This window comes from Manihot esculenta, chromosome 8 (assembly GCF_001659605.2).
Source record: "Manihot esculenta cultivar AM560-2 chromosome 8, M.esculenta_v8, whole genome shotgun sequence".
NCBI classification, from domain to species: Eukaryota; Viridiplantae; Streptophyta; class Magnoliopsida; order Malpighiales; family Euphorbiaceae; genus Manihot; species Manihot esculenta.
The window spans coordinates 39071674-39099444 of NC_035168.2; the positions used below are offsets into that span (position 1 = coordinate 39071674).

A 27771-nucleotide genomic window follows, 5' to 3' on the forward strand; every position below is an offset into this window, starting at 1 on the left:
TCCATATTTTCATAATTAATTGAGAAAAATAATTTATGTGATCTATTTATTGTTCTTGCGAGGTTATATTGATAATAAGAGCAGGCTTTTTTTGAGAAAATAGTAAATGGGTGACATGTAAGTAAAACATATTCCACTCAAGAAGTTTGAAATTGAACTTAAGCTAAGTTGAATTTATATGCTCGAAATCTATGGAAAATATAAATTGATGTTTAAAAGTCCAAATTATATAAAAGTTAAAACAATTTTTCTATGTATTTCAAAAGCTTTCCATGGTAGAAGATCCACTTCTCAATTCGAGCAATGTCCTCAATTTGAATTTCCAGTACACAAAATCAGCTGCAACTTCACCATATATCAATCAGATTTTCCGAGGAAACAAACATAAAAAGAATTCCTGTGTCGAGAAAACCCTGCGGTTTTTTTCTTTAAAAAAACAACATGATAATGAAAAGAATAAAGAGTAGTTAAAAACGAAAGCAAGAACAAAGAAGCAGAGGGTGGAAACCGTGTCTGAAAGAGAAGCAGAGGGTCGGTTTCAGATTGGTACATAAAAAAATAGTAAAAAAGGAAGGAGAAGAAGAAGTGTTCGAAGTTTAAGCCAACCTTAAGGAGAGGTTTCCTTCCTCTCGTTTAATGTAAAAAGGTGGTGAGAGAGAGAGAGAGAGAGAGAGAGAGAGAGAGAGAGAGTCTCTAAGCCATGTTTCCTTATACGTCATTCTTAATAAATTATTGCACGGTTTCTTGACCATCTATTTGGATTCTTTCACTCTTTGTTCCCCATTTTTTTCTTTTTAAATATTCCTGACTCTACTTTCCATGCAGTCCTTCACATGCACTTCCCTAGCCGAAAACCCTAGCCAACTTTTGCTTCTCTTCCCTCTTTTCACATTACCATTTTTGACCATACCCTTTTCTTCTTTTTCCCCATCATAGTTTTCCTTCCTTCATCTAACCATTCCTTCCATTTTTCAAGCTTATTACTAGACTACTGCTGCTGCTACTATGATCTCTTCAAATCTATTCAGTTTCATGATGTTTCAATAATGTTTTCTTTTTAACGTGAGAGAAGGATATTACATATAATACTCGACAATACTGTTACCAATGTTTGATTTTTGAAGTACATACTATTTGTTAGGGGTAGAGATGAATGGAATAAAAAACTATAAAGTTTTTATATTAAATCCCTATTTAATATGTATATAAGAGATAAAATTATTTATTTATAAGATAAAATTAGTCAACTTAAGTAGTAGAGCAATATATATGAATTAGTGATATATTAGAAAATACAGTAAAAAAATTGTTGTTTAATTATATTAACTATAGTTTTTCAAAATATATAAAAATGATTATAGAAAATTATTTTTTACTTATTTTTTTTAATATCAAAACAAAAATAAGATACTTCAGATGAAACAAACTTGATCTAATTTAATGATATTAATTAATTGAAGTTATTTCTTTGACCGATCATAATCCTTAAACCTATTAAACTAAGCAGGGCCAGGTGTAAGAAGGTTGACTATTGTAAGATCAAAATAAAGCTTAATACAGATTGACATGAAATTTCATCAAGGCTCCTGCCGAACTCAAAGGTTAATATCGTAATTTAAATCAAAGTAACATTCTTTCCTCCCCTTTATATATCTTCTTCAGCTTTCGATGCATTCTTGCTTGTGTTATGTGCCTCTTTTTTGTTTTTATTATTTATTAAACATAGGATTTTGCATCAAAAAAATTTCTTTTCAATTCTAATTTCTTCTCAGTTATGGAAGATAATCAAGGTCAATTTCTCAATAGTCCAGGCCACCATGGCACTGAGAGAAGTGAACCAGTGAGGTCAAGGTGGACTCCAAAACCTGAGCAAATCTTGATACTTGAATCCATTTTTAATAGTGGAATGGTGAATCCACCCAAGGATGAAACTGTGAGAATAAGGAAACTTCTTGAGAAGTTTGGTTCTGTTGGGGATGCCAATGTTTTCTACTGGTTTCAAAACCGACGGTCAAGATCTCGTCGACGGCAACGCCAGATGCAAGCTTCTCTGGCTGAAGCTCAAAGAAATCAACAAGCTCAAGCTAGTGGTGGTGTAATTCAATACGAAGGTGGTTCTGGTGGTAGCAGTGGTGGCAGTTCTTCCCTCATGGGGTTCGCAAATTCTTCTTCATTTGCTGTGTCTCCTTATCATGTGGGTTCCTCTTCTTCCTGTGGAATTTTTGGACATGAAGATGGTGTAGCCAATTTGTTTCCAATGCCTAATCAAATGGGTTTTCAAGAAATCGAGCACGGTTCTAGTATATCTTCAATTTTATCCCCATCAGAAACATCAAATTTTGGTAAGGGTTAAGTGCATGGCTAAGTTTCTTGATCTCTGATTGCTTTCTTCATGGAAAATTATTTCTTCCCTTGAAGAAGATATCTTTCATTAGCTTCTGGTTCTACATATCATTTTTCTTGATTCCTACCCTAATTAGATTTCCTTAGCTTAAAATATTATATAATTATTGATCATGTTAGCTCTAACTCTAAATTTATCATAAATTTGAACAAGCCATGACTCCTGTCTCAGAAAAAACAAGGTTTATATGTATATAAATAAAGCTCCTGTCTAGGTTTCATAAGAGTGTGTATGAGAGAGAGCTACAAGCTTTTCAATGATGTAAACCGCAGTCATGTTTTATTAAAATTTTACTTCAATTTCCGTGAGTAAAAAATGGTCCCCCCCCCCCTGCCTGTTGCAGTACCTAGAAAAATTCCACATGAAATCTTTAACTGTACTAGGCCATCGAATTATTCAGTGTCTTGTTCAATTTTAGTCACTGCATGTGCTGTTCTATTTTTTATCATTAAAAAACATCGGAAAGATGTGATCTCTAAGTTTTTAATTTAGTTAGTAGCATTTAGAGATGGAATGACAAGGATGATGTTGTGTTGATGTTGATCCAGGAGGGTTCATCACAGTTTTTATTAATGGAGTTCCGACAGAAGTTCCAAGAGGGCCATTGGACATGAAAGCAATGTTTGGTCAAGATGTAATGTTGGTTCATTCCTCTGGTGTGATTTTGCCTTCTAATGAATATGGGTTTTTAATGGAAAGTTTACAGCATGGTGAAAGCTACTTCCTGGTAAAAATCATTGAAATGATTCATTTTCTTCATCATCTTCTTTTTCTAATTTGTTTGGAAGACTGCATTCAAGTAGTGCTCAAATCTAGTCGTTAATACTGATTTTTGGTTCTTTTGCTTAATATGGGTAAGAGGGAATGTCTTGAATTCCATGAGAACTCTCTCTCTCTCTCACCACTCTTCACGATCACATTTCAAGATTTCACATAAATCAAAGAATCCAAAGATGGGATCATTTTAATGTACTTTATTCAGTTCAAGATTCTAAAAGGTTGAGACGTAAAGTGAAGTTTACACGTAAAGTGTTGTTTACACTCAGGAATTCCACTAAAAGATTGTCATTAGGGTTTCTAAACACAGTTAAAACTAGTTACTTTAATTAGGAATTGAAATGACAGTTCCCAACTCTCTGTCTCTCTTGTTTTCCAATATTTATATATAAGTTAATTAATTTTTTTTCTTTTATTACAGGTTTCAAGACCAACATAAATTGGTGTCAAAGCTGCATAAAGAAATGGGAGCTTCCTCTTCGTTGGTTTGCAGCATATGTTAGGGCACTTATGAAAATATATATATATAAAAAGGTAAAAAAAAAAAAAAAAAGTGCAATGGATTTTCTGTTTTGAATTGTTTGTGGTTCTTCTCTCTTGTTAATTTCAGAGGAAGCTTCCCAAGCTGCGCAGTATAATTTACAGAAACCATGTGTCAGAAAAGACAATCTGTCGCCGACTGGTTTAAATCATTAGATATATTAGTAAAAAAAAGCCTAGAAAAATACTTTTCATACTTTACCTTGCTTTGCTGATTTCCTCTTCTGGGCTTCCCAAAAAAAAGTTGTGTATTTAATTATTGTAATACTACTGTCTATCAGTAACAATGTACCATCCTTGTGAGTGTTCAAATCAATCTGCTTGTTCATGATTTGATTATCAAGTACTTGTTCTTCTATTCAGTTTCAGTTCTCCATGTTAGTGTTACCCTTTCACAATGTCTTATTTTGCTGCAAGTTATTGCTGATTGATTATTTTTAAAATTTAAGAGTCTTAAGTCTGAATTTAAGGTAAAAGTTTGAGAAAATACATATAGAGAAGAGCCTATTAGATATGAAATGCAGCGCAGCTCAACTTGCAATTGTTGTCAAAATGAGAACCAAACATGTCTGCTTTTCACATCAAAAAGCAGAAAATGAAAGAGTGGATTTGCTGCATGGGACATTGAAGACCATGGACTAAAGGACTTCACCTGAGCATCATGATGAAATTGTATTATAAATATTGTGTTCACTTTGCATGAAATTCTGGCTAGTTTTGTTTGGAATTCTCCTAGAATTATGGATGAAATGAATGGGAATAATGGACCCATAAACAGATGATGAATCAATTGCAATGGCAAGATATGAAATTATATCGGTTTTTACACGTGCTTTGTACATGAAATTAAATCAGTTTTGATGTTCTGAATCCAGATAACAGGATTTACGGTGTGCATGTAAATTTAGCTGGTAATCTCCTTTTATTTCTTTTTTTTGTCTGCTAGTGATATTTAACGATTTTTCTACTACAGTATCACATGTTTATATTACGTAGGTATGTGCGGAAGTGTCAAAATTCCTTTCAGCGCCAAACGGCCATTTAATTTTTCACGGCGCTCATGTAGGTAGGGTGGCGAAGTGATTGGGTCTGTTGTCCTTCCTCGCGTTACATCACCGGACTGGATTCTTCTTTACCGGTCTTGGACTTGTGAGCGATCTGACCTGCCTTATGTATTTGGGTTACGACTGAAGATACTGGATCAAACAAAAGAGATGGGTCCCTAGAATCTTGGGCTTGCGGAGTATCTTTGGACTTGGCCTTCCCTCCGCGTAAATAAATCTCGGTGGCTATCAAGTTTTTAGAATTTGAAGTTACTTTCTTTAAAAAAACATAAAAACACTGATCGTTTAATTTAATAATAGTCATGGATATATATATTATTAACAATTATCTTTTGAAGGGATGAATATAATAATGACAGAGTAATGTTGCAAATTGAAAGAAGAAGATGGAAGTGCATGCATCTTCGTGCGGGTAATTTGGATTATGTTCAGCAGAAAGGGTTCTAAAACATAAACTATAGATGCAATGTTTGGTCTAAATGAGTGTTTTAAGGATGATGATGATATGAGTGAAATCAAAATCATTATTACCACATAAATATATTTGCATTAAGCTAATTTTAATTAAGGATAGAATTCTTAAAAAGAGAAGAAAGTGAGTGAATTCAGCAGTTTCCTAAGGAAAAGTTTGAGAAGAATATTGTAGGGTCCTCAACTCGAATGGCTGTCTGTGTTGCCTTCACTTTATTACATTTTAATCTTTAGATTTTTAGCCCTTGATTTATGCTTAGAATCATTATTCACCCACCACTTCATAATGACCCCCACATAAAAAAAAAAAAAAAATAGAAAATACAAAGCTTCTCGTATCACTCTTTTTTTTCTTACATAAAATACAATTAATCTACGATATTAAGTAAAAATATTGTCAAAATGCATCAAGAGGCAGCACGAATGAAGATACAAAGCACTTAGAGCCTAGCTCCGCAATAAATCTATTTTGTTGAATTTTGAAAGTTTTCAAACTCAATACTCCAACCTCTTATTTAGTCTTTGTGCTAGGGTTAATTAATTAGTTTTTCGATTTTAATAAAATATTATTAAAAAATAAATAAATGAAAATTATAGAAAAAAAAATAATTATACTAACATTAATTTTGTCACTTATATTAATTACTTATGAGGCTTAAATAAGATTAAAATAACTAGTTATATTATACTCTCAATTTGTGAATTTAATTTACATTTTTTTAAATTTTTGTATAATATTTTAACTACAAATTCAATTTTTTAAAAAATATTTATAAAATTAAAATAACTTATAAACAATTATTTATCTGTTTATTTTCATAAAAATAAGTTAAATAATATCTAAATTGCAATATTTTTTGAAAAAATTGTAAAGCTAGATATATAATTGAAGTAACAAAATAAAGAAACAAGTATATGAGATGTAGCATAGTAATATTAATATTATCTTTAAAATTTTGAGCTCTTAAATTTAGAATTTAATTGAAATTAGATTGAAAAAGAAAAAGCAGGTAAATTTCAAAGCCCAGTGCAACAAATAGCTATTTTCTCCTATTTTGTATTTAGACGTCCATGGCCTTTATTCATTTGGGTTTTCCTTTACTTTGGGCTCAAAACTGTTTCTCCAACTACTGCGTTTTTTATAATAATAACTTATAAATTAATTTTACGTATTTAATTAATAAAACGGTAAATAAAAAATTTAAATTAATTTTTTTAAAAATTAATTTTAAATTTTAAATTAAAAATAAAATTTCAATCCACTTTGAATAACATATAGAGCTAACATTTAAGTACACAAATTTCAATCTCATCAGCTACTTAATCATCAAAATTGTTATAGTAATTGCTTCTCTTTAAATTTTTAAAAAGTATTAAAATTATTCATTGATTTTCTTTTGATATCAATTAAAAAAAATTAATATTATTTAAATTTTAAATATTAAAATTATTCATTTATTCAGACAAAGCATCAGTTATTTTTTAAAAAATATTATTTAAATTTTAAAAATAAATAATAAAAAGATATTTCATATACTTTCGACTCAAGTCTCCTTCAGCAGTACTTTCATGCCTCCGTACTCTCGCATTTTTCTCTTTTTTAAATCTAACTTCTTCTTTCTCCTTCGCTATGTAAGACGATTTGAGTCAATTGATTATCAATGAAGAAAAAAATATTATTGTCCTTATTAAGAACTCCATAGATATTCTGATAGTCACTTATAATTTTCGTATAATGAAAATATTTTTCACATATAATTCAATTAATTTTCAGAATATGCAGAACTTTTTGGCAGATTTATGGCGGCAATTCTCGAACAGTTATCGTATTGAAAGATTTGATTTCTAGTTACAAGCTGGACATTTTATTTTTTATGGAAACAAAAACTCTTAGTTTTCGTATGAAATTTTTTCGTAATTATTTACATTTTGATAGTCGCTTTTTAGTCCATAGACAAGGATTGGGATGAGACTTTTGGTTAATGTAGAAGAGTTATTAGTCTATTTTTCTGGTTGGCTTTTTTTTAAATTTTATTGAATCGGTTGTTTCAGAAAGTAATGTTTAATGGAGGTTTACTAGTTATTATGGGTTTTCGAAATCGCAACGACAATCTTGGAATCTTATTCGAAATTTATCTTGTAGAAACTCTTTTCCGTGGTTTTGTTCGGGAGATTTTAATAATTTATCATTGAGAGATGAAAAAGAAGAAGTAATATTTTATCAAATTATTTTATGCAGGGATTTAGACAGACACTTGAAGAGTATTTTTACCAAATTATTTTATATAAGAGTTTAATTTTGAATAATTGTAAATTTTTATTAGACTGTACAACTAATATTTCTGTTAGATGGGATCGTCGTAATACTACTTTAACTCATGTTTTAGTTAAAAAATCTATGAGATATAATTATCTTTCTGTTTGAAATAATATCTCTATTTATTTGATAAAATTTGATTTGATGAGATTTTATTAATATAATAAGTAGTTTTATTTTAAAAAAAATAAATAATAAAAATAACAATAATAATAACACAATCATATTTTGGCTTTGGCTTTTGCCTCTCTTCCACTATTACAAAATGCCTTGTAGGCATATACATAATACATCACAGATGATCACTTTAGCCTGAGCCCATATGATTTTTTTTCTACATAAAATAAGTCCAAAACTAAGAGGGGTTTCTTTTTTTTTTTTTAAGGATTATTTTTTAAACAAATAGGGCTGCTGCTGCTGCTTCCCATCCTATTTACCTGTTTTTTTACTGCTGTTCTCTTTTTCTACTTATGGAACTAACTGTATATGAAACTCTGTAAGCCTGCAGCAATGAGAGCTGAGGATGAGAGCCTAACACCCACTTCTGCCTGGTTTCCTCTAATTAATTTCTACCAAAATGAATTCACCTCATGAAGCTCCGACCCCGAGGAAGTCAATAAAGGCCGAGTTGATTTTCTGATTCCCATCTTCATTGTCACCAAAGAGAGAGGGGCTGATCCTGTTGGTTCCAACTGACTCAGTTCCAGATACTTCCGAGTTTGAATCTGACTGACCACATTGGTCCATCACCCTAACCACTCCCATGGACCCAGTTTGATACAACTCTTTGCCACCACTACAGCTATAGAACTTGTCAAATGCTATATTTCTCATCATCACTTCCTTTTCTGCAGATGAATCTGTGAACCCACAAGTCCATCAACAAAAAATAACCATTTAGTCAAACAAAAATTTAAAAAAATGTAATAGACCCACTAAGGAAAAATACATATATTAAGCATACCCATGGGAGCTCCTTGGAGACTGAACCTAGTGAAAAGCTTAGGGTGTGGTTTGGTTGAAGAAGGGCTGAGGGAGAGATCAGTGCATGTTGAAGCAGATTCATCAATGGTGCTAGAGATGGTTGTTGATTCACTGCAAGCATTGGTTTGCAAATTAACATCAAGTTCTTTGATGGGTGGGACTACTTTAGAAGAAGAAGAGGGCTTCCTCCTTCTGTAAATGCTTGATTGTTCTCTATGTTTTCTAGCCATGATCACATGCCAATGATTCTTCACTGCATTATCAGTTCTGCCGGGGAAGAGCCTCGCAATTATAGCCCATTTGTTACCATATAATCTATGAGCAGCTAAGAGTCTGTCTTCTTCCTCCTCGGTGAAAGCCCTTTTGTTGATTCTTGGATCCAGTTGGTTGAACCACCTTAATCTACAGCTCTTCCCTGAAAATCCAAACATGCTTAACTTCAACAAACAAATATTCTAAAAGATCTTAAAAATTAGATGTTTCTCATTAAATAAATTAGATGGTGACCAATGCAGATTTTTTTTTTATTGGGGGCTTACCCGATCTTCCTTGGAGATTCTCAGCAATTAAATTCCAGTTTTGAGGGCCGTATTGAGCCACAAGCTCTTTGAGTTTAGCATCTTCAGCAGGTCTCCAATGGCCTCGTGCACAAAGCTTTGTATACCCATTTTTACCAGGAGTAGAGCCATTAGGCTCCTCTTCTTCATCTAAATTCAAAGAGAGAGCTTTCTTTTGAACTCCGAAAAGCCCATCACTCCCATCATTAGGCCTCTTAGTTCCCCTGTTTTCTACCTGATGAATACTCCATGGGTTTCCGTTTAGGTCCATTGAATGGCGCAAAATCTGAAACCCCACATGAGTATTTATGGTTTCAGTCTCTATAGGCTTACCAATTACCCCAAATGTGTTAACCAGAGACAGCTGAGAAGCAGCAGGTGGAGGTAAAAAGTTCAAGTCTTGATACCCACTCTTTAGGTGTTGAAGACTCATATTAACCAAAAAGAAACCAGAAAAAACCAGACAGGAAAATGAGGTAAAACAGAGCTTGATAACCCCAAAGCCGCCTCCTCCTCTCTATAATGCCTCGCAAGCAGAGTTAAAGACAGATCCCTCTATCTCACAATCTGAGGAACCATAACAAAAGAGGCAAGTAATTAGTTTGGCAAGAGAGAAAGGAGAAGACTTGCTTAGTTTTTATGAAGCAGAGCAAGAGGAGGAAACAATGAAAAAATAAGAAAGTTTGTTTAAAAAAAGAAACAGAATGGGGTTTGAAAGTGTTTGTTGAATGAGAAAGAAAAAGAGAAAAGAAGAACCCACACGATTCTCACTTTTTTTCTCTCACTCTTTATACGTAAATATGCGAAAACAGAGAGAGAGGGTCATGGTATTGTGAGTGGTGAGTGATCTGTGTGTTAAAAAAAATGAAAGGTTTGTTTATAGTTGCATGGAAGTCGAGAGGCACTCGTGTGGGTGGGTGGGTGGGTTGTGTCTCTCAAAAAACATATGCTTTGGCATTGGTATTGGTGTATGTGTTTCTCTTTCTTTCTGGTCTTTCTTGGGGTTTGGAGAAAACCAGAATCTGTTTGTCTGCTTGTGAAACTCTTTTAACTTTTCTTTTCAAACCAAAACGGAAAATTAAAACCTCCCACCATCTCCACCACTGCCTGTCCTGTCTGTCCATTCTCAGCTCTGACCCCTTCCTCCCTCGCTTCCTCAGTTATATATGAATCCCATACTACCCATTCTTTTCTTTGAAAAGAAAAAAAAAATCATTACTTTTATTTTTATTTTTTAAAAAATTACTATTTAATTTTTACTTTAACTATCAACTATTTTATTATTTAATTTTTATAATATAAAAAACTAATTAAATGGTATCTCAATTTTATAAAAATATTTATTATTTAATTTTTAAAGTTGCACCTCTTAATGAATGTTTCTATTTTTAACCATTTAACTAATATTATCAATTAAGATATAGTTTTAAATTAATAGTAACCCACATTTAAAATCATATTAAACTTATTTTTTAAAAAAAATGAAAATCAATAATTATTAGTTAATTACATTGGGTTTATATTCAAAATTATTAGAATTTCAAATTTAATATAATTGAAATTAAATAGAATAAATGAAACGTTTCTAAATACTATTTCATGTTAATGATGCCTTGCTTTCCACATGGTAGTCACTAAAATTAATTGTACAAAATACCTTTTTTTACTTAAAAAATTCTTTAAAAAATAATTATTCTAATTCACCCATTTGATTTATAGGGGAAAATTAAAAATAAAATAAAATAATGTTGTTAATTTTGAGTGGGGACTCAACACAATCTCCTTTTAATTTCTTTTACCAGCTTTTGATCATTTTTTTATAATTAATTATATGATAATGTTCAGTTAGCTAAACCTAAAACTACTAAAAGATGAACAATTATTCCATTCTTGTATTCTTTCCTCCTGAATCTTTTTGACTGTTGGGATCATTGCCCCACTCCTATGCCTTTGAAAATTTTTCTCTCTTCTCTTTATTTTTTTTAATTATTATTTGGCCCCACATTATGGATTTTACCTCAAATATAACCTACAATTTCTCCCATATGTCTTTGATATATTATCCTCTATTTGAGAAAAAAATGCCCATAAACCTCAGGGACCCACAAAAATAGATCAATCCTACAATTAAATGAATGGCTGGATGATGTAACTCATCATTTTTATCATACAAATGTCTACTCATTTCATCTCCTCTTCTCCTTTCTCTCTAAAATTTTAAGGACTGTGATTAACATTGAGATCAGGTGAAAAAACCCTGAAAATTCATTGAAAAAGGTTGTATTTCCCTTGCCCCGAAACTCATTAACAGAATCAAAAAAAGAAAATGAAAAGAAAAAAAAAAAGCATAAAACGAATCGTTTCAGTGCGTTACAGTACGTTACTTTAAATGCACACGCGTGAAGGTTCAGGTTTCTGTTCCAACAACTATCTTCCTTTTATCGCTAACCGTAACGTATGACACTCAAAGCCACTGAGAAATTATATTCTACAAGCAAACACACACAAACACAAGTGTTTTTTTTTTAATTTATTAATTTAAATACATAATAATTAATTTATTTATTTATTAATTTCTCTTTTCCTGGAGCCACTGGGTAGGCCTCGTGCGTGGCTTTTGTCTCCTTCTAGAAACAGTTCCGATTTTTGTCGTTTTGTGGTTACGATGACGATATTGTGTGGGTGCGAGCAGGGGCGTTACACGTGCGGCTTAACTCCCACCGAACACGTGTACGGTCCTAATTGGAGTTGGTTATTAAGGATTTCTTTTTTACTAAACATATGTCCAGTCTCTTGTAATGAAATCTATGAGGATATTTGAAGTGGGCCCCGCCGTTTTCGTTTTCAATTCGAGGGCTCTCTCCTCACGTGTGCCTATTTCCTTAAAAGACTTAAATGCCCTCTCCTACTTTAACAAAGATTACTTAATTCTTATATTATAAAAAAAATCATTAATTAATTTATCAATTTTAAAAAATACAGATAAAATTTTTAAAATTTTATTAATTAATTTTAATTATTAATTATTATAAAAAATTTAAGATATTCTCGATTGTCTTGTATTTTACATCCATAAAAAATTAAGACTAAAAATGGTGATAAATAATAAAATATAATTTATCTGAATTTGTGGAGGAAAACTTTGAAAAAAAAGGAATAATTGGTTAGGTTTGTTATCTTTAGGAAGCAAAAAGGACAGAAAATGCAGCCTTTGTTGAAAGAAAAAAAGCACATCATCCATTCATTCATAACTTTTTTGGTTTGTAATTAATTGGAAGCTCATTGATTCTTTTTCCTTCCCAACCCTAAAACAATAATCCAACATTTCCCACCATCCAAACATCAAACACAGCTAGCAAAAGCCACTTGCCTAGGCATAAACCTAGTTTCTTCCTTCAACAAGGTTTATTTTGATCTTCTATGGAGAAAACTAAAAAAAAAAACAAAAATCTTGAATTAACAACATCATTAACTAAGAATCACTTTAAACAATAATTATTATTTACTAAAAAGGGTATTATGATAACATAAAACAAATATTTAATTATCAATTATAGTTAGAAGTTGTTATAATTTAATTAGTAATTGAATGTGACTAACATAAGAGATATCTTTTGGTTGTATTTCCATTTGATTAGTTAACTAACTAAATAATTAAGCATTGTTTAATGGGTAATGCGGATTTAACTAAAGCAATAACTTCTAGTTTAACAAACATCATTTGTTGTCATAGAAGAATACAATAAAGGAAAAAGGCAAAAGTAGGTGTTTTTGAAAGAGAAATAAAAATTAATTAAATTAAAATTCATAAATATTTTTCATGAAAATGAAAAGGGTGAGTATCATGTTTGTCCCACCCAATCTCCTTTTGTCTAGCCTTTTTCTTTTGATTTTGGGCTGAATGATAACACTAATTTTGTTGCATGTGGTTTTGACAGTTGATAGAGAGAGTGTGTATCCAAAAGCCTACAAAGTTGCAATTTTTGTGATAATTTCTTTGTATAATTTTTAACACTTGGCCAACCCACCACTAAATTCAACCATATTTCTTTACTAGAAAATTAAACAAATCAGAATTTATCAATACCACTAAGCTGTAAACATACTATATAATATAAAGAGTTGTGCATAGTTATTCAACTAATCTTTACATCCTAGGTAGGACAACTACACCATTAAGCATACAACTAGTTTTATAATTATATATTTACAAGTAGCTTTTTTATAACTAATTTTGTGAATATTTGGATTTATTTGAAAAAAATACATAAAAAAAAGGAAAAATAGAGATTGCATATAGAAAATATCGATCAGCATCACGAAAATATCTTTCTAGGCAATTGCCGATTGAGTCACAAACCACCAAAATTTTCACCTAATAAACTAAGAAATAATAATCTTTAAAATTCCCAATATTCCTTCTAGGAGCATAAAAAAAATAAATAAATTGAGTACTCAAGGAATGACGTTAAAGGGATAAATACAATGGTCTGCATTTAAATTTAAAATATTAAAAATATACATTTTAAATTTTAAATTTATTTCTAGAATTTAATTTTAGTAAAACATAATTTAATTTATTAACTTTAAAAAATAGAATATAAATTCAAAATTTATCTGCTCATTTTTTAAAATTAAAAATTTAGAAAGGTGATACTCTGCCAGCCGTCAGATATATTAATGATTATAAAAATATTATTAAAAAAATAAAATAAAATAGTGAAATCTTAGTCAGATTCATCCTTTCCTTTAAAAATTTATTTTGTAATCTTTAAAATTAAATAAATTTTTTTATCTAATTTTCAAAATTAAAATAATAAAAATTTATCTATAATTTATAATTTAATAAAAAATACAGAAAATAAAAAATAAAAAATAAAAGTTAATATCTTTATAAAAATAGAAACTATTTATTATAGAAAAATCAACCATTGTATATAATTATAAAAATTTTGTGATAATATAATAAAATCATAATAATCATATTTAATATTATATTTAAATTTCATAAATAAAATATTTAATAACTATAAAATTTTTGATGATTATAAAATCTTTAATGAGTATAAAATCTTCAACAGCCCTAAAATATTTAATATTTATAAAATTTTTTGAAATCTAAACTAAATTTATAACATTATTTAGTTATTATTATCATATAAACAGTATATATGAATAAGTTTAGTGAATAATGAAATTATTTATAATAAATAGGTAATTAAAATTATTCTAATATAAAATTGAGTTTAGTAATAATAATAATAATAATTAATTGGATTTATTCGTTGTCGGCATATCATCCCTAATTGCATTTCCAAGAATCTCATGTCTTGTAATTTAAAAATAATAAAATATTAATTTATAAAATAAGACATTGAGATTTATCTAAAAGGAGAAAATGTACATTTTCCCGTAATACAAAATGGAGGGACTCTAAGCACGAGGGCCAGCACCACCGTAACACATACCTATTCTTTTTTTTTTTTAATCTTTTTATAAAATTTAGAGTTACAAAGCTTTATAATATATATATATATATTGTAAATATTCTCAATACTATGTATTAATGTCGGCTTAGATTAAATTTTTATGATAAATAAATAATTAATTTGCTATATATTTTATATTTAAAACATATATTTTTCACATATAAGAAATTTGAGTCACTATCATGGTTGTTAAACTTGCAAATGAGAATCAAATTGTGATTTGGTGTCCCCATTGAATAATATCAAAGGACATGCATTTATTTTTAATAAAAATAACAATAATCTCATGTTTAAATTATTTATCCATATATAACTTATAGCAAGGCTCATATTTTTTGGGCATATCAATAAAAATATTTTACTTGAAAAAACTTAATTTTTTTAATTTAAATTAAATATTTATATGTGAATTTTATTAATATTTTTTTTATGAAAAATAATGTGTTATATATAAAGAGCATTTGGGCCATAAGTAAAATGAGAGAATGATGGAAGACCTAATTTGATATCTGATTTGTGGGGTTCAAAATTGAAAAGCTTTGTTGAGGGGAAAATACTTTGAATAAGTCACTTTCAAATTGGACTAAGATTAGATCTTTGCCACATTCATGCATGCACCTTTTTAATTTCTTACCATATAATACTATATAAATATAATCCCATTAAATATTTGTAGGTGGTATTTTTCTCCCTCTCACTCTCTCAATACATAGCTACCATGGTCTTGTGTCAATTATAGCATAAAATTACCTCTCTCTGATAATAAATGTTATGGCATGATAAGACATATAATTCATCTCTTAAATTTAAATTTGAGTTTTTAATATATATTTCTCACAATTAATTATTTAAAAAAAAAAAAATTATTCTCCTACCCTTAACCCAAAAATACCTTTGTGATCAAGTACAATCTTAGATCAAACAAATATTGTATTGTCCTGAAAGTGATCCATTAGGACTATAAAATGACCCATAAAAGAGTGTGATGATCTAAGATCCATAGGAGGATAAGGTTTGTGTATGTGTCAGTAAGCCTTCCTTAAATGGTTCATACATTCTTCTTTTATTTTCTTTTCATTTGTTTTCTAATGATATATAACCGTTATCCTGCTACAGTGTCACCTGTCGCTATTATATAGAACTGTACGTACAGGTGTACTCCCCCTCTCTCCATTGTCAGACGGCTATTTAATTCCCACCGGCGCTCGTACTGAGAGGATCATAGGTGTAGATGGGTCCGTTTCCCCACTGACCCATCAAGTCAGGTGAGCCGGATCCCTCCTTGTTGAGCCCGGGCCACGGTCTACCAGGCCTGCTCGAATGTGGTCTGAATTGTGCGCTAGTGGACAGGTTTGTGTAGTGGACATTAGTAGGTTTTGGGCCTGACTTTTTTACGAGGGCTCAACTGTGGCCTGGGTGTCAGAGGCCCAACGGTCATCAAGTACCCCTTTACCTGCTCATTAGTTATTTCATGATTAATGAGGAGGTAAATCCCGAAGTCTCAATTATGACCGCGCGGCTCTAGGGAGGCTTTTATTAAAAAGTCTTTTCTCCACCTTTACCCATTTCAAATCTGTATTCTCAATTTTGCTCTCGATTCTTCTTCTTGCTTTGCTCCCGTTAACTCGTTCTCCTTCGCCTCTGCAATCTCTGCTCCGTGGTATGTCTCATTCTTTTCATGGCTTCCATTAGAATTCCTGATATCGTGGATTTGATATTCTCTATCACTCCTTTGTCCCTTTTCAGTTTTTTCTCCAGCGAGTATGTCGATACCTCCATTTATAGGATTAGGGCTCCTCTCCTCAACGAGAGAATTGTTCTTTTCAATCCAGCTCCGGCGGGCTTGGTAGACCCCAACAGGGTCGTAGCTTAATTTTCTTCGTTAAGCAACGCAATTTTGGCCTGACTTTTCCCTTTACCCCCTGTTTCATTGAGGTTTTTACCCATTTCTGTGTGACTCTTTGCATGTTATCCCTAAATTCTATGCTTTTCATGCTCTCCTCTGAATCTGTTTGTGGTGCCGGCGGTCATATTCTGATACCGGTCACTTACTTGATCGAGGGCTTCATATTCCCAGTCAGTTTTGTGGTGGCGGCAATCATGTTTCGAGACCGATTACCTACCTCACTGAGAGCTTCATCTTCTCAGTCGATTTTGTGGTGCCGGTGGTCATGTTTCGAGACCGGTTACCTACCTCACTGAGTGCTTCATCTTTCCAGCTGGTTTTGTAGTGCCGGCGGTCATGTTCTGAGACCGGCCACCTACCTCACTAGGGTCTTTTCCCTCTCAGCCGGTTTTGTGGTACCGGTGGTCATTTTTCGAGACCAGTCACCTACCTCAGTGAGGGCTTCATCTTTTTCGCCGGTTTTGTGGTGCTGACGGTTATATTCTGAGACCGGTCATCTACCTCACTGATATTTCATTTTCCCAGCTGGTTTTATGGTGCCGACAGTCATGTTTCGAGATCGGTCACCTACCTTACTGGGGTCTTCTTCTCTTTAACCGGTTTTGTAGTGCCGGTGGTCATGTTTCGAGACCGGTCACCTAACTCACTGAGAGCTTTATCTTCCCAGTCGGTTTTGTAGTGCCGATTATTTTTCGAGACCAGTCACCTACCACACACTTCTTCATTCCTTTTTAAAATTTTTCTGCAAAATAAAAGTTTGTACAGCGTATATTACAAGTGAATACAAATATCAATTTTGGTCAATCCTATCTTTTTATGAGATTCAAAGAATTCACCAAATAATAATTCATGATTTATTTTACAGTTTTTTCTCAACAGTATGCGTAAACACAATCCTTTTCTTAATGTTTCTCATGTTAAAATTCATGCCTTTAAGCTACTTCAGTATACCATCATGTTCAGTCTCATACACACAAGGCTTTCGTCTACAATCTTAATTTTATAACTAATCATGATAATGAAAATATTTTGACTTAAAGAAGTGACCGTGCAACTTAGTTATAACGCCTTCTTTCATGATTTATGAATCACTCCTACATTGCCCTTTCTCTTTATATCGACATCTTCCTCTATCTGACTTTCACCCTATGACTTTTTGATGTAGGTGGTGACTCCTGGGTCTTTCACCGTCTCCTGGCACTACAGAGCTAGGGAATGAGGACTGCGGTCATTCCCGAGCAGTTCTCAGATTGTTTGGAATGTTTCCTGCATAATTATCGACGTGATTGGCCATGTGGATCTTAGTAGGTGTAATAAGGATGAAAACTACGGTGACGAGAAGATCTCATTCGTTCCCACAAATAGCGTCAATTGATGATATGAGATTTAGAAGAGGGTAGGGTTTGTATATGTGTCAGTAAGCCTCCCTTGAATGGTTCACGCCTTCTTCTTTTATTCCCTTTCTATTTATCCTCTAGTGATGTATAATACCACTTTGCTACAGTGCCACCTGTCGCTATCATACAGAGCCGTACGTACGGACGTACTCCCCCCTCTCTCCATTGTCAGACGGCTATTTAATTTCCACCGGCGCTCATGCTAACAGGGTCATGGGTGTAGATAGGTCCGTTCCTCCACTAACGCATCAAGTTAGGTGAGCTGGATCCCTTTTTATTGAGTCCGGATCCTGGTATGCCAGGTCTGCTTGAACATGGTCTGGATTGTGTGTTAGTGGACAGACTTGCGTAACAGATTCTGGCGGGTTTTGGGTTTGACTTTTCTAATACAATTCCAAATTTTGCACTAAGCAACGTCTTATTTCTTCATGACATTAATTGCTATAATATTTTGTTTTAACATTAACTTTTTAACCTTTCTTTAATATGATTCATTTAAAAAAAAAAAAAAACCAACCAGCCTCCCACTCTTCTTCTAGAAAAAAGGACATAGGAACATGAAGGGCAGCCTTTGTTGAAATTGGTACTCTCAAGTGTAAGATATATATATCGAAGCTTTTCCTACTTTATTTGACTATTTGCCTTATTTATATTGGGCAAAAAATATATATATATATACACATTAGGAAAATGAATAGACAAGTTTAGTAAATTTTTGTTAGTCAATTATTATTTAATTAAAAGAAACTATATATGTTTACCTAATAAATTCCACATTGTATCAAACATTCATTCTTTGAAGTTGAATGTGAGGTTAGGATATAAATTAATTACTTAAATAATTATATGTCATCAATAACATCACAAAATAAATTAAAAATATGTATATATCCAATTTAGAAATGATTTTGATCATAACATTTTTGAAAAATTAAAAAATTGAATGATATTTTAAAAGGATAAGAATTGTTTGTGTGTAGAAATCAAATTTACTTCAAATATTTAGTTATAATCGATGAAAAAAAAATATAATTTTGTTTGAAATTTAAACTCGAACGAAATAATTAACTTATTTTAAAATGTATATTGAGGTCCAGCTCAATTTAATTAAAATTATTTTATTGAATTGAAAATGAAAGCATTTCAAGAATAATTATAAGATAATATATAGCAAGTGATTGTCGATGGAATGCACATTTCCCATAATCCAAACGAGTACCCTAGCCCTAGCCCTAGCCCATTATAATGGATATTTACATATTAAGTCAAAATTTGTGTGGAAGAATTTATCAATACAAAAAGTAGTAATCAATAATTTTTTTAAGCCAAACTACCAGACTTTCCCTTTTTCTCCACAAGATTAAAAGTACATCATTGAAAGAAGAGTTTGAAAACAATCATGAAAATATTTTAAAACATACCCTTATGCTATATGAAACTAAAAATTCCCTCAATAATTTTCTGAATATAATATAAAAATTTAAAAATTAAATTATGCCCATGAATGGATATATACACTTGGTCGCTAATTTCTTATTAGTTTGAGTTTATTTTTTAAGTAAAATTTGAAGCCCAACAACTTACTAATTAATGGGCCTTTCATATTACATCACAATGAACACTTTTCTCAATGGGCCTTTGACCCTACAAATCTAAATTAAAATATATAAATTAATTATTATAAAAATATTTAAGTTTTTATATATGTATTTATTTTATCTGTTGTTTAATTTTCTGAGATAATTTAATAAAGTGTTTGAAAATTGAGTTATTATTTTTTTATCATGTTTTATTTTATAAATCACATATTATTAAAAAATTAAAATAAATAATGCATATTTTCATATTTCAACACACACATATATTTTTTAAAATATAATTTTAATATTAATCATTAATAAAAAATACAAGATATTTCCAGCTTGGAAATAAGTGTTCGTGTTTCTTAGCCACTAGCCAGAGTCTCCACTGCTCTCAAATCCTCACCACCTTTAGGGTTTTAGCGCCACCGTAATCGCCAGTTGCCATTTCATGCATTTCCACCTCTAGCATATCTGAAAATGGGTGGCGCCACCAGGTTCCTCATGCTTCTTACCACCACAACTCCTTCCCCGCTGCTCCACCGCCGATGCCCAGCGCTTCTCAGTTTCTCCCGCCATCGGCACCGGGTCCCGTCGTCTTCCTTCTACCTCTCTTACCACCACTACCACCACCTTCCCTCCTCTCTTTGTCATTCTGTTCGCCGCCCCTTAAAAGTTGAAGCCTCCAAACAACTCCACACCCAAACCGCCTTCCCCCATTACACTGAACCTCCCTCATCCTTAACTCGTACCCCCCATCCGTGGCCTGAGTGGAACAATTTTATCAGTAATTTATCTGCAGCTGGGTATTTTAATAGGCATAAATTTGGCATCCAAATCGAGTTAGAGTTCGTGGCAGGCGTTAATTTGCCAGAGGATTTTGCAGATGCTGCCACTGCTTGCTTGGCTTTTGCTCGCGAAAGGCCTGATCTCTTAGGGTGGGTCATATATAGTATTTTCTCTTCAATTGCGTGATATGTGATACAGGGATTTTCATGTTCATGTTTTTATTCTCTTGCTTTGCCCGTGAATAGGATGCTGTCGAGGAAAGATATTGAAGTGATTGTTGAGAAAGGGATGCCCTTTTTGTTTAAAAATGGTGATGACTCAGGAAGGAGGATGAGGTCATTTTTGGGCAGTGGCCATAGTAATGTAAGCCTTTGTCATTGACTTATTTATCAATGCTTATGAATATTTAGCATCTATTTTGTCAGTTGCTTATGAGTAAAAATTTATGATGTATATGGAATTCAAGATGCATACTGAACTATTGTTGTGGCATACTCGCGAATTGGGATGCCATATTAAAATTCCTACTAGTTGTTGAAGGTGTAAATATAGAAGCTGTGACTCTGCAGAAAATGATAGCTTGGTGAGGGGAAATTTTGATTTTTTTAAAAATTTTTTTATATTGGAAGCATTCAAATCCTTGCTGGGGACGTTAAATATCTGATGTTATCGTATAAGTAAATTTGCTTATGTAGTTAAGAAAAGCACCCTTAGAATTCATGAAAGCCATTGAAGAATAGAGGGAGAGAAGAAATTAAGAAAAAGAGGGTGGAGAAAGGTTGTAACAAGAAATTCATAAATGCCATCACCCTGAATAATAACCATAGGTCTTTTGAACCTGTCATGATGTTTTTTAGTTCTTATCCCTCTCTGGAAATGTAGAAGGACCAGGTCATGTACATGCACAGATTACTGATGGTTTATTGGTGTAGCAAAATGTACCAATTGCTTATCCAACATGTATCTTTAGATGCAGATTATAGATAGAGCTCACACTATTGACTTGGTGAGGTTTCTATTAAGTTATGCAAGCAATCTTGTTTTATTGGAGAAGAATGATGTACCAAATAGTGAACTTGTGGAATCATCTGTTCGGAATCTATTGAGTGAATTGGCGCAGCTGAGCTATGCTCCAGCCTCAAACCAATCTATGTCCGTGCAAAATCAATTCCCAGATAGATATGGACAAGCAACAGGTCAAGCACCACAGCCTCTTGGTCAAAACATTGAAATGAAAAGAGGTGACTGGATTTGCCCAAGGTAGAGTCCTTATTTTTCTTGTTTCTGCATCATTTTTCCTCAACTTCTTTCCTTATAACTCATCATTCTTTTGTATGGGATAACATTTCTATGTTCGTTTGTTTTATGAGCAGGTGCAGTTTCATGAATTTTGCTAGAAATGTGAAATGTCTTGAATGTGAAGAAGCACGGCCAAAGAGGCAGCTAACTGGTGGGGAGTGGGAGTGTCCTCAGTGAGCATTGTTTCTCACTTTTCTTCTATAAGCTTGTTGGTTGACATGCCTACATTTCAATTATTAATCAGGAAATTCTCCTTTGCAGATGTGATTTCTTTAATTATGCTAGAAACACGGTATGCTTAAGGTGTGATTGCAAGCGGCCTGGTGAGGTTTCGTTTGGTACCAACAATTCTGGATCAGGTCTGGTGTATGGCAATGGTAGCAACACAAATGCAGCTGATGTGGATAGCAGGCTGGCTGCCAATGAAGAGAAGGCGCAGCGATGGTTTAGTAAAATTTCTCAGCTGGATAGTTCTTCAGACATGAGCAGTGCCATAGCTGATGAAGATTTCCCTGAAATCATGCCATTAAGGAAAGGAGTCAACAGATTTGTTGTCAGCACAAGGAAGACTCCACTTGAAAGGAGGCTGGCCAATGCCCAGCATCGGAGAAACTTGGGCAATGATGACACTCTTGAGGGTGGTGGTGGTGTTCAAAGCACGCAATCAATCAAGCCAAGCTTAGATGAGATGCTTGGTCATAAGGCAGCTGCCTCCGGATTGGAAAACAAGACCCTCAGTAGTGGTCAAATTGCAGGAACAAATACTCCATCTTCTGCTCCTAATTCACCTTCACAAGGGTATGGTGCCTCTAGAGGAAGCAATTATGTTCCATTTGTGCCACTACCTGCAGATACATTTGCCAAGAAACCTGATGAATCGAAGATGGCTAGGAGTGATAAGTTGGAGATGGACGATAAGTGCCTTTCTTCAAGCACCTGTGAGCAAGCTGGTGCAGTTTCTGGAAGAAAAGAAACTGGTATGTTATCAGAAAATTGGCAACCCTCTGAGAAGCCTGTGGACCGGGCTCTGAGCAATGAAAAAGAGAAAGAACAAGCTGAAAAATCTGAGAGATGGTTTAAGAGAGTTGCAGAGCTGCATAATGTTACAGATCTGACTAGTGCAATTTCAGATGAGGACTTCCCAGAAATTATGCCAATGCGCAAAGGAGAGAATCGATTTGTAGTCAGCAAAAGGAAAGATCGATCTTTGACTAATCCAATGTACAAGAGACGTATGGCCATGGAGCAAGCCAATGATACCAATTTTGTGCCCTTTGTGCCCTTCCCGCCAGACTACTTCGCTAAAAAGGATAATCAGCAGCCAGGTGTAGCTGATTCAACTGATAATGAGACAAGTGGAACTGCAAATTCTGCCACACTAGAGAAGTTCCCTGAGAAGTCGGATGACAGTAAAGCTGGCATGCCTGGTGGATCACATGTTCAAGGGATGGAAAATAAACAGTACAGTGCATGGAGCACAGATTCAAGAACTTGGGAAAACTCAAATGGAAAGAAAGCAGGAGCATTAACTAGTGGAAATTCAACTCAAACTGTTGTTGATCCCAAGTCTAGTAGCAGGGATGGTTGGAGCAGTGAATATTCTAGAAATGAAAATGTTAGTGGGACATCAAATCTGATAGGGAGTACGCCACAAGATTTTACTAATTCCCCAACAAATGGCAAGGACAGCGGGAGCAGTGGATTCCACAGTAAAGAGGATGTCAATAATGCAGCAAGCTTGACGGAGACTACATCTCATCCATCTGAGAATCAAAAAATTAGGGATAGCTGGACTGGAAAAAGCTTGGAAGGGTCAGCAGTGAAGGAACCAGATCCTTTGGACATGTCAGAGGAGGCCAAGGCTGAGAGGTGGTTCCGACGCGTTGCTCAGATCAAGGACATATCGGAGCTTAGCCAGATCCCAGATGAAGATTTCCCCTCAATAATGCCAATGCGGAAAGGTGTCAACAGATTTGTTGTGAGCAAAAGGAAAACACCATTGGAGAGGAGGTTGACATCTACTCAGTACAGAAAAAACCTTCCAATTGTGAGCTCTGATCCAGTGAAGAAAAGTGACAATAGCTGATGCACTATTGAAGATTATACTGAAGTATTTGAATCTGAGATGGACGTTTAATCTTTTCAAATTTTGTTACTTATAGTGAAGTAAAGAAACCTATCCATGGAGACACACTGTTAATAGTAATTATTTTTCACGGCTAGAGCATCTGGGTGGAGGATTTGGTCAAACTGGAACTGTGATTTGGATATTGCTTGCCTTGGAGTTGCAGGGTTAATGTGTAACATGCTTTGTTTTTTCATCTTCTACATTGTTCACATTTGTAGGCTGGAGAATTTGATTGTACAAATATTAGACTGCTCAGCTTCATGGGAGGTTTACACATCACGTCGTGTCTCTGGGGCAGGAACATTTCTATTTAGTATAGCAGCCAAGGAATCTACTCTACAGCTAACCCTCAGTCTCACCTCCAGAATTCTTTTTCAGTAGAAGAAGAAAAAGATGGAAATTATGAGGATTTGGTATATATTGGTTGTTTCTAGGGAAAGGACATATTTGATGTTTACATAATGCAAGTCTTTACATTCAAGTGTAGCGAATACGAAGTGGTTTATGCATCAAATTCTTAGCTTCCTTTTTAGGGTAATTTTTGTCTAGAAATACCTAAGAGTTGGTTAGAATTCCGTTGGTAAGCAGTTAGAGTCGCTGTGACAAAACGATTAATATATAGTATTTTTTTATACTTTTTAATTAAATTAAAGTATAAATTTATATTATCCTCTTTATATATAAATTTATATTATCCTCTTTATATAATTGAAGTAAATGGAACTCAATTTATTTATTTATTTATTTCAAATGAATAAATAATCTTTAATTAGAAATGTTAATAATAAAATTTATTTATTAAAATCTAAAATATTAAAAAAATAAAAAAAAATATAGGCCATCCATTAAGCATAAATACAAGTCCATTTGGTCCTCAAGCTCTGAGTGTACCACTCCGCCCAACATAGACGCTTGCTTGTGGACGGAAAATCACCCAACCAACTTCCATTTAATTCCTAACTTCCCGATTGCAAGACATGACACGTGGTTCCATCTTTTCTTTCTTTGCTTCAACTCGCATGCCTCCTGTGGTTTAAAATGATCTAATTAGATGGAAGTTAATTTATTGAGGGACACATCTAGAAAAGTTATGTTTTAGAAATTATAATTTAAATACGTTTGGTTAATATATTAAATTCTAATAATATAAATATTTTAATATATATATATATATATATATATATATAATTTAAAATATAATATTTTATTTAATAAAAAATTATATATTAATTAAATATTCAAAATTTAAAAAATAAATACTCAATCCACATAATAATTAATATATAAAAAATTATATGATAATAATACAAATTATCATAAAATATAAAAAATATTTATAATTAATTAATTAATTTATTTTTTATTTAAATAAACATGATGATCTGAGATCTAATAGAATAGGGTTTTACAAGGGTTTTGTATTAGAGAGTAAAACTTAAACATTCTGAGGAGGGGACTCCCCTTTTATCTATTTCGTCTTGCTTGCTGGTGACGTGTAAAGGTCTCTCCGGGATTGGGCCACGCGTCTCTGCCATACAGATTCGGGCGTACGAGGGTATCAGGCGCCTGCCCCATGCGTAACGGCCTCTGATTCTCCTTGTGCGTACGTTCGTGCGGATCTGCCAGGCTGTCTGGGGAGTATCATTCTGGATCCTGGGTTGGGCCGAGAGTTGGGCTAGAGAGGGAAGGGCCTGTGGTCGCGGACTGGGTTGATTTAAGCGGGGAAGACTGGTCGAGCCCGTCCTTGAAGGTTGGGTGAGCCGGGCCTGCTTTGAGTACCAAGTAGGTGGGCCTTTACTTTGTGGGCTTTAGGTTGTGCCGAGGCCCTGGACCGGGGTGAAGAAATCCAGCGGTCATCAATTGCCCCTTCACCTTCTCGGTAGTTATTGCTCCAACTGCCGAGGGGGTGAATACCGAGAATCATTATGGCTGCGCCTGCTCGTGTTCAGATGCCTTCATAATACCCTTTCATCTTTTTGTCATTCCTCATTTCTCGAATCCTATCTGTCTCTTTCCTTTTCTGGCCTTTCCTTACCTTTCAGATACTCTGCTCTGCTTTACTTCCTTGTCATTATCGCCTGGACGCGCTTCTTTTTCCTTGTCCATGAATATCTTTTAAAGGTCCTGACATTGTGGGCTTAGAGTCTAGAATTACTTTGCGCTAAGACTTCAGATTTCGAGTATATATCAGTGTTGACTCTTCTTTACTTCTAGGCCCTTTGTCGGAGAAAAGGAGTCTTTCCTTCCCGCGAGATTCTCCTGTTTTTTCCGCAAAGGATGTATTTGACGTTTTCTTCAAACGGATTAAGGTGAGTTGGAGGCTTCATAGCTTTGCTGCCCCAGGGATTTGCTTTAACTTTGCTTTCATTACTTTAACAAAAAACTATCCTCACTTCTCTGTTTGGAACTTTTTGCAGTACCTGAGAGAAAGATGGATCAGTCCAAAACTCTTGAAAATCTGATATTACCTCGAGGGAGTCTGAGTATTGCTTCTGAGGTCCTTCTAGCAGGGCGGTTGATGGGTGGAGTCATTTGGCAGGTCGTTGAAACTGTTTTACCCAGATCGTCCGGCTGGCCTCCTCCTTTGGTTGTTGTTCGGGCTTCAAAGAGGCTATGGGCTGCTGGGAGGTCTGTTTTGACTCTATCTTCCTTTGAGAAGGAAATTTCCCCGATGTCCATTTTGTCTTCTTTTGATATAAATGGAAGTGGCGAAAATGATCAATTTATTACCCCTTTTGGTGTGAAGTACCTGTATTATGAAAGGCTGAGATCTGCTGCACTTAGTCAAGCTTCCGGCGATGCCTTCGAATATATACTCTGTGATCTTCTTGAGGCCGTAACTCGAAGACTTATGTTTTTCATGCTCGACATCTGAACAGCATATAATATCTGAGCTTGTTCGAATGTATCGTGCATCACACTTGGGCAACCGAATGTTTGTCCGTAGGGGAACAGTGAGAAATGCTTATGGGAATCAACTTGTTCAGTTCTCCTATAATAACGAAGCAGGGTTCGGCCGACCTACTGAGCTCGTTTCCCTTATTCAAGAGTTCCTTTGTGTCGAAAACTAGGATAATGATAGGTGATAGTGATGTAAACGTAGACGATGTATTTGGTCATGTAAATCCTCTAAGGATAGCTTTTTGTTCTGTAATGTGGGTCTTTGTAACGCGCTGTAATGAAACTTTCATTTTTTCGTTCATATCCGAACTATTCTTTATTATGCATGAGATGACTTTTTTCTTCGTGGTTTTCTCTGATCCGACCTGGAATCTATTTAGCCAGTCTGAGTTTTTAGTTTGCTCTTTCCGAGCTGTACCGACCGACCTACGAGCTTACTTTCGGTTTACTTTGTCTCAGCGAGACTAATCCGACCTCCGAGCTCTAAGTTTCCTTAACTTTCGATTTTTCTTTTTCCGAGCTGACCTGACTGACCTATGAGCTTTGCTTTTAATCAAAAAGGTTGAGCTTCCGACCCATAACTTTGTAAGATTCTGAGGCGTCTTCATCGCGTCGTTCTGGGCTCCTGGCCTTTGCTTAATGATGATCCTTCTTAGGTGGTGGGCTGGTCTGACCTTTATTATGTTTCCTCCTGTTTGTCTCCTTGGGCTTTTTTATGACTTATTCTTTTTCCTTGGTTTTTACTGCCTGAGCGGTGATGATGTGCATTTTGCGCGTCAGGTCGTCCTGAGGGAGAGATTCGACTGGAGCTCGGTTTTAAGGTTTTGACAACTTGTTTGTCTTATGCGAGTAGCGTGCGGGTCTTCAGCTGATGGGCCATTGTCGTGGGCCTGGCCCTTTGTAGAGGTGGAGAAGCCCAGCGGTCATCTCTTTGCCCCTTTACCTTCTCGCCGGTTACTATCGAACCGTTGAGAGGGTAAACTTCGAGAGCAATTAATGATCGCGCCGCTCCATGACAAAACTGCTCAGAACAACGTTTCATCTCATTATTGCCTTTCCCTTCGAATTCTCCCTGTCTTCTGAAGAAACTCGCTCTCTTCTGCTCTCTGTTTTCCTGCAACTTCTTCTGTTTCTTCTATCTTATTGTGCTTTCAGGTACGCTTCTTTG

The 27771-nt window shown here is 33.9% G+C and overlaps 3 protein-coding genes across 4 annotated transcripts; 2 read left to right on the forward strand and 1 right to left on the reverse strand.

The window, feature by feature from the left end:
* Positions 1-1695: 1695 nt before the first annotated feature.
* Positions 1696-4045, forward strand: LOC110621677 (WUSCHEL-related homeobox 11). The gene is made up of 3 exons (XM_021765953.2): positions 1696-2342; positions 2953-3131; positions 3603-4045. The coding sequence occupies exons 1-3, from the start codon at positions 1775-1777 to the stop codon at positions 3618-3620; spliced, it is 765 nt and encodes a 254-aa protein (XP_021621645.1). The 5' UTR covers positions 1696-1774; the 3' UTR covers positions 3621-4045.
* A 3725-nt stretch (positions 4046-7770) lies between these two features.
* LOC110620379 (transcription factor MYB56) lies at positions 7771-10022 on the reverse strand. Its single transcript, XM_021764089.2, has 3 exons — positions 9097-10022; positions 8538-8972; positions 7771-8433 (listed from the first exon to the last, which is right to left on the reverse strand). Exons 1-3 carry the CDS (start codon positions 9545-9547, stop codon positions 8162-8164), a joined length of 1158 nt encoding a protein of 385 aa, XP_021619781.2. The 5' UTR covers positions 9548-10022; the 3' UTR covers positions 7771-8161.
* Positions 10023-19844: 9822 nt separating this feature from the next.
* Positions 19845-24240, forward strand: LOC110620591 (zinc finger protein VAR3, chloroplastic). Of its 2 annotated transcripts, none has more exons than XM_021764391.2 (5): positions 19845-20424; positions 20521-20638; positions 21246-21535; positions 21649-21747; positions 21836-24240. In XM_021764391.2, exons 1-5 carry the CDS (start codon positions 19967-19969, stop codon positions 23658-23660), a joined length of 2790 nt encoding a protein of 929 aa, XP_021620083.1. In that variant the 5' UTR covers positions 19845-19966; the 3' UTR covers positions 23661-24240. The 2 variants fall into 2 exon arrangements, with proteins under 2 accessions (XP_021620083.1, XP_021620084.1); XM_021764392.2 differs by having other exon boundaries at positions 21252-21535.
* The last annotated feature ends 3531 nt before the right edge of the window (positions 24241-27771 follow it).

Bases quoted from the DNA above. Each gene is read 5' to 3' on its own strand.
- LOC110621677 (XM_021765953.2), top strand. From the start codon at position 1,775: ATGGAAGATAATCAAGGTCAATTTCTCAATAGTCCAGGCCACCATGGC. The intron at 2,343-2,952 runs GTAAGGGTTAAG...ATGTTGATCCAG, and splicing joins ATCAGAAACATCAAATTTTG to GAGGGTTCATCACAGTTTTT.
- LOC110620379 (XM_021764089.2), bottom strand. From the start codon at position 9,547: ATGAGTCTTCAACACCTAAAGAGTGGGTATCAAGACTTGAACTTTTTA. The intron at 8,973-9,096 runs GTAAGCCCCCAA...TTGGATTTTCAG, and splicing joins GAATCTCCAAGGAAGATCGG to GGAAGAGCTGTAGATTAAGG. The intron at 8,434-8,537 runs GTATGCTTAATA...GTGGGTTCACAG, and splicing joins TCTCCAAGGAGCTCCCATGG to ATTCATCTGCAGAAAAGGAA.
- LOC110620591 (XM_021764391.2), top strand. From the start codon at position 19,967: ATGGGTGGCGCCACCAGGTTCCTCATGCTTCTTACCACCACAACTCCT. The intron at 20,639-21,245 runs GTAAGCCTTTGT...ATGTATCTTTAG, and splicing joins TGGGCAGTGGCCATAGTAAT to ATGCAGATTATAGATAGAGC. The intron at 21,536-21,648 runs GTAGAGTCCTTA...TTTTATGAGCAG, and splicing joins GGTGACTGGATTTGCCCAAG to GTGCAGTTTCATGAATTTTG.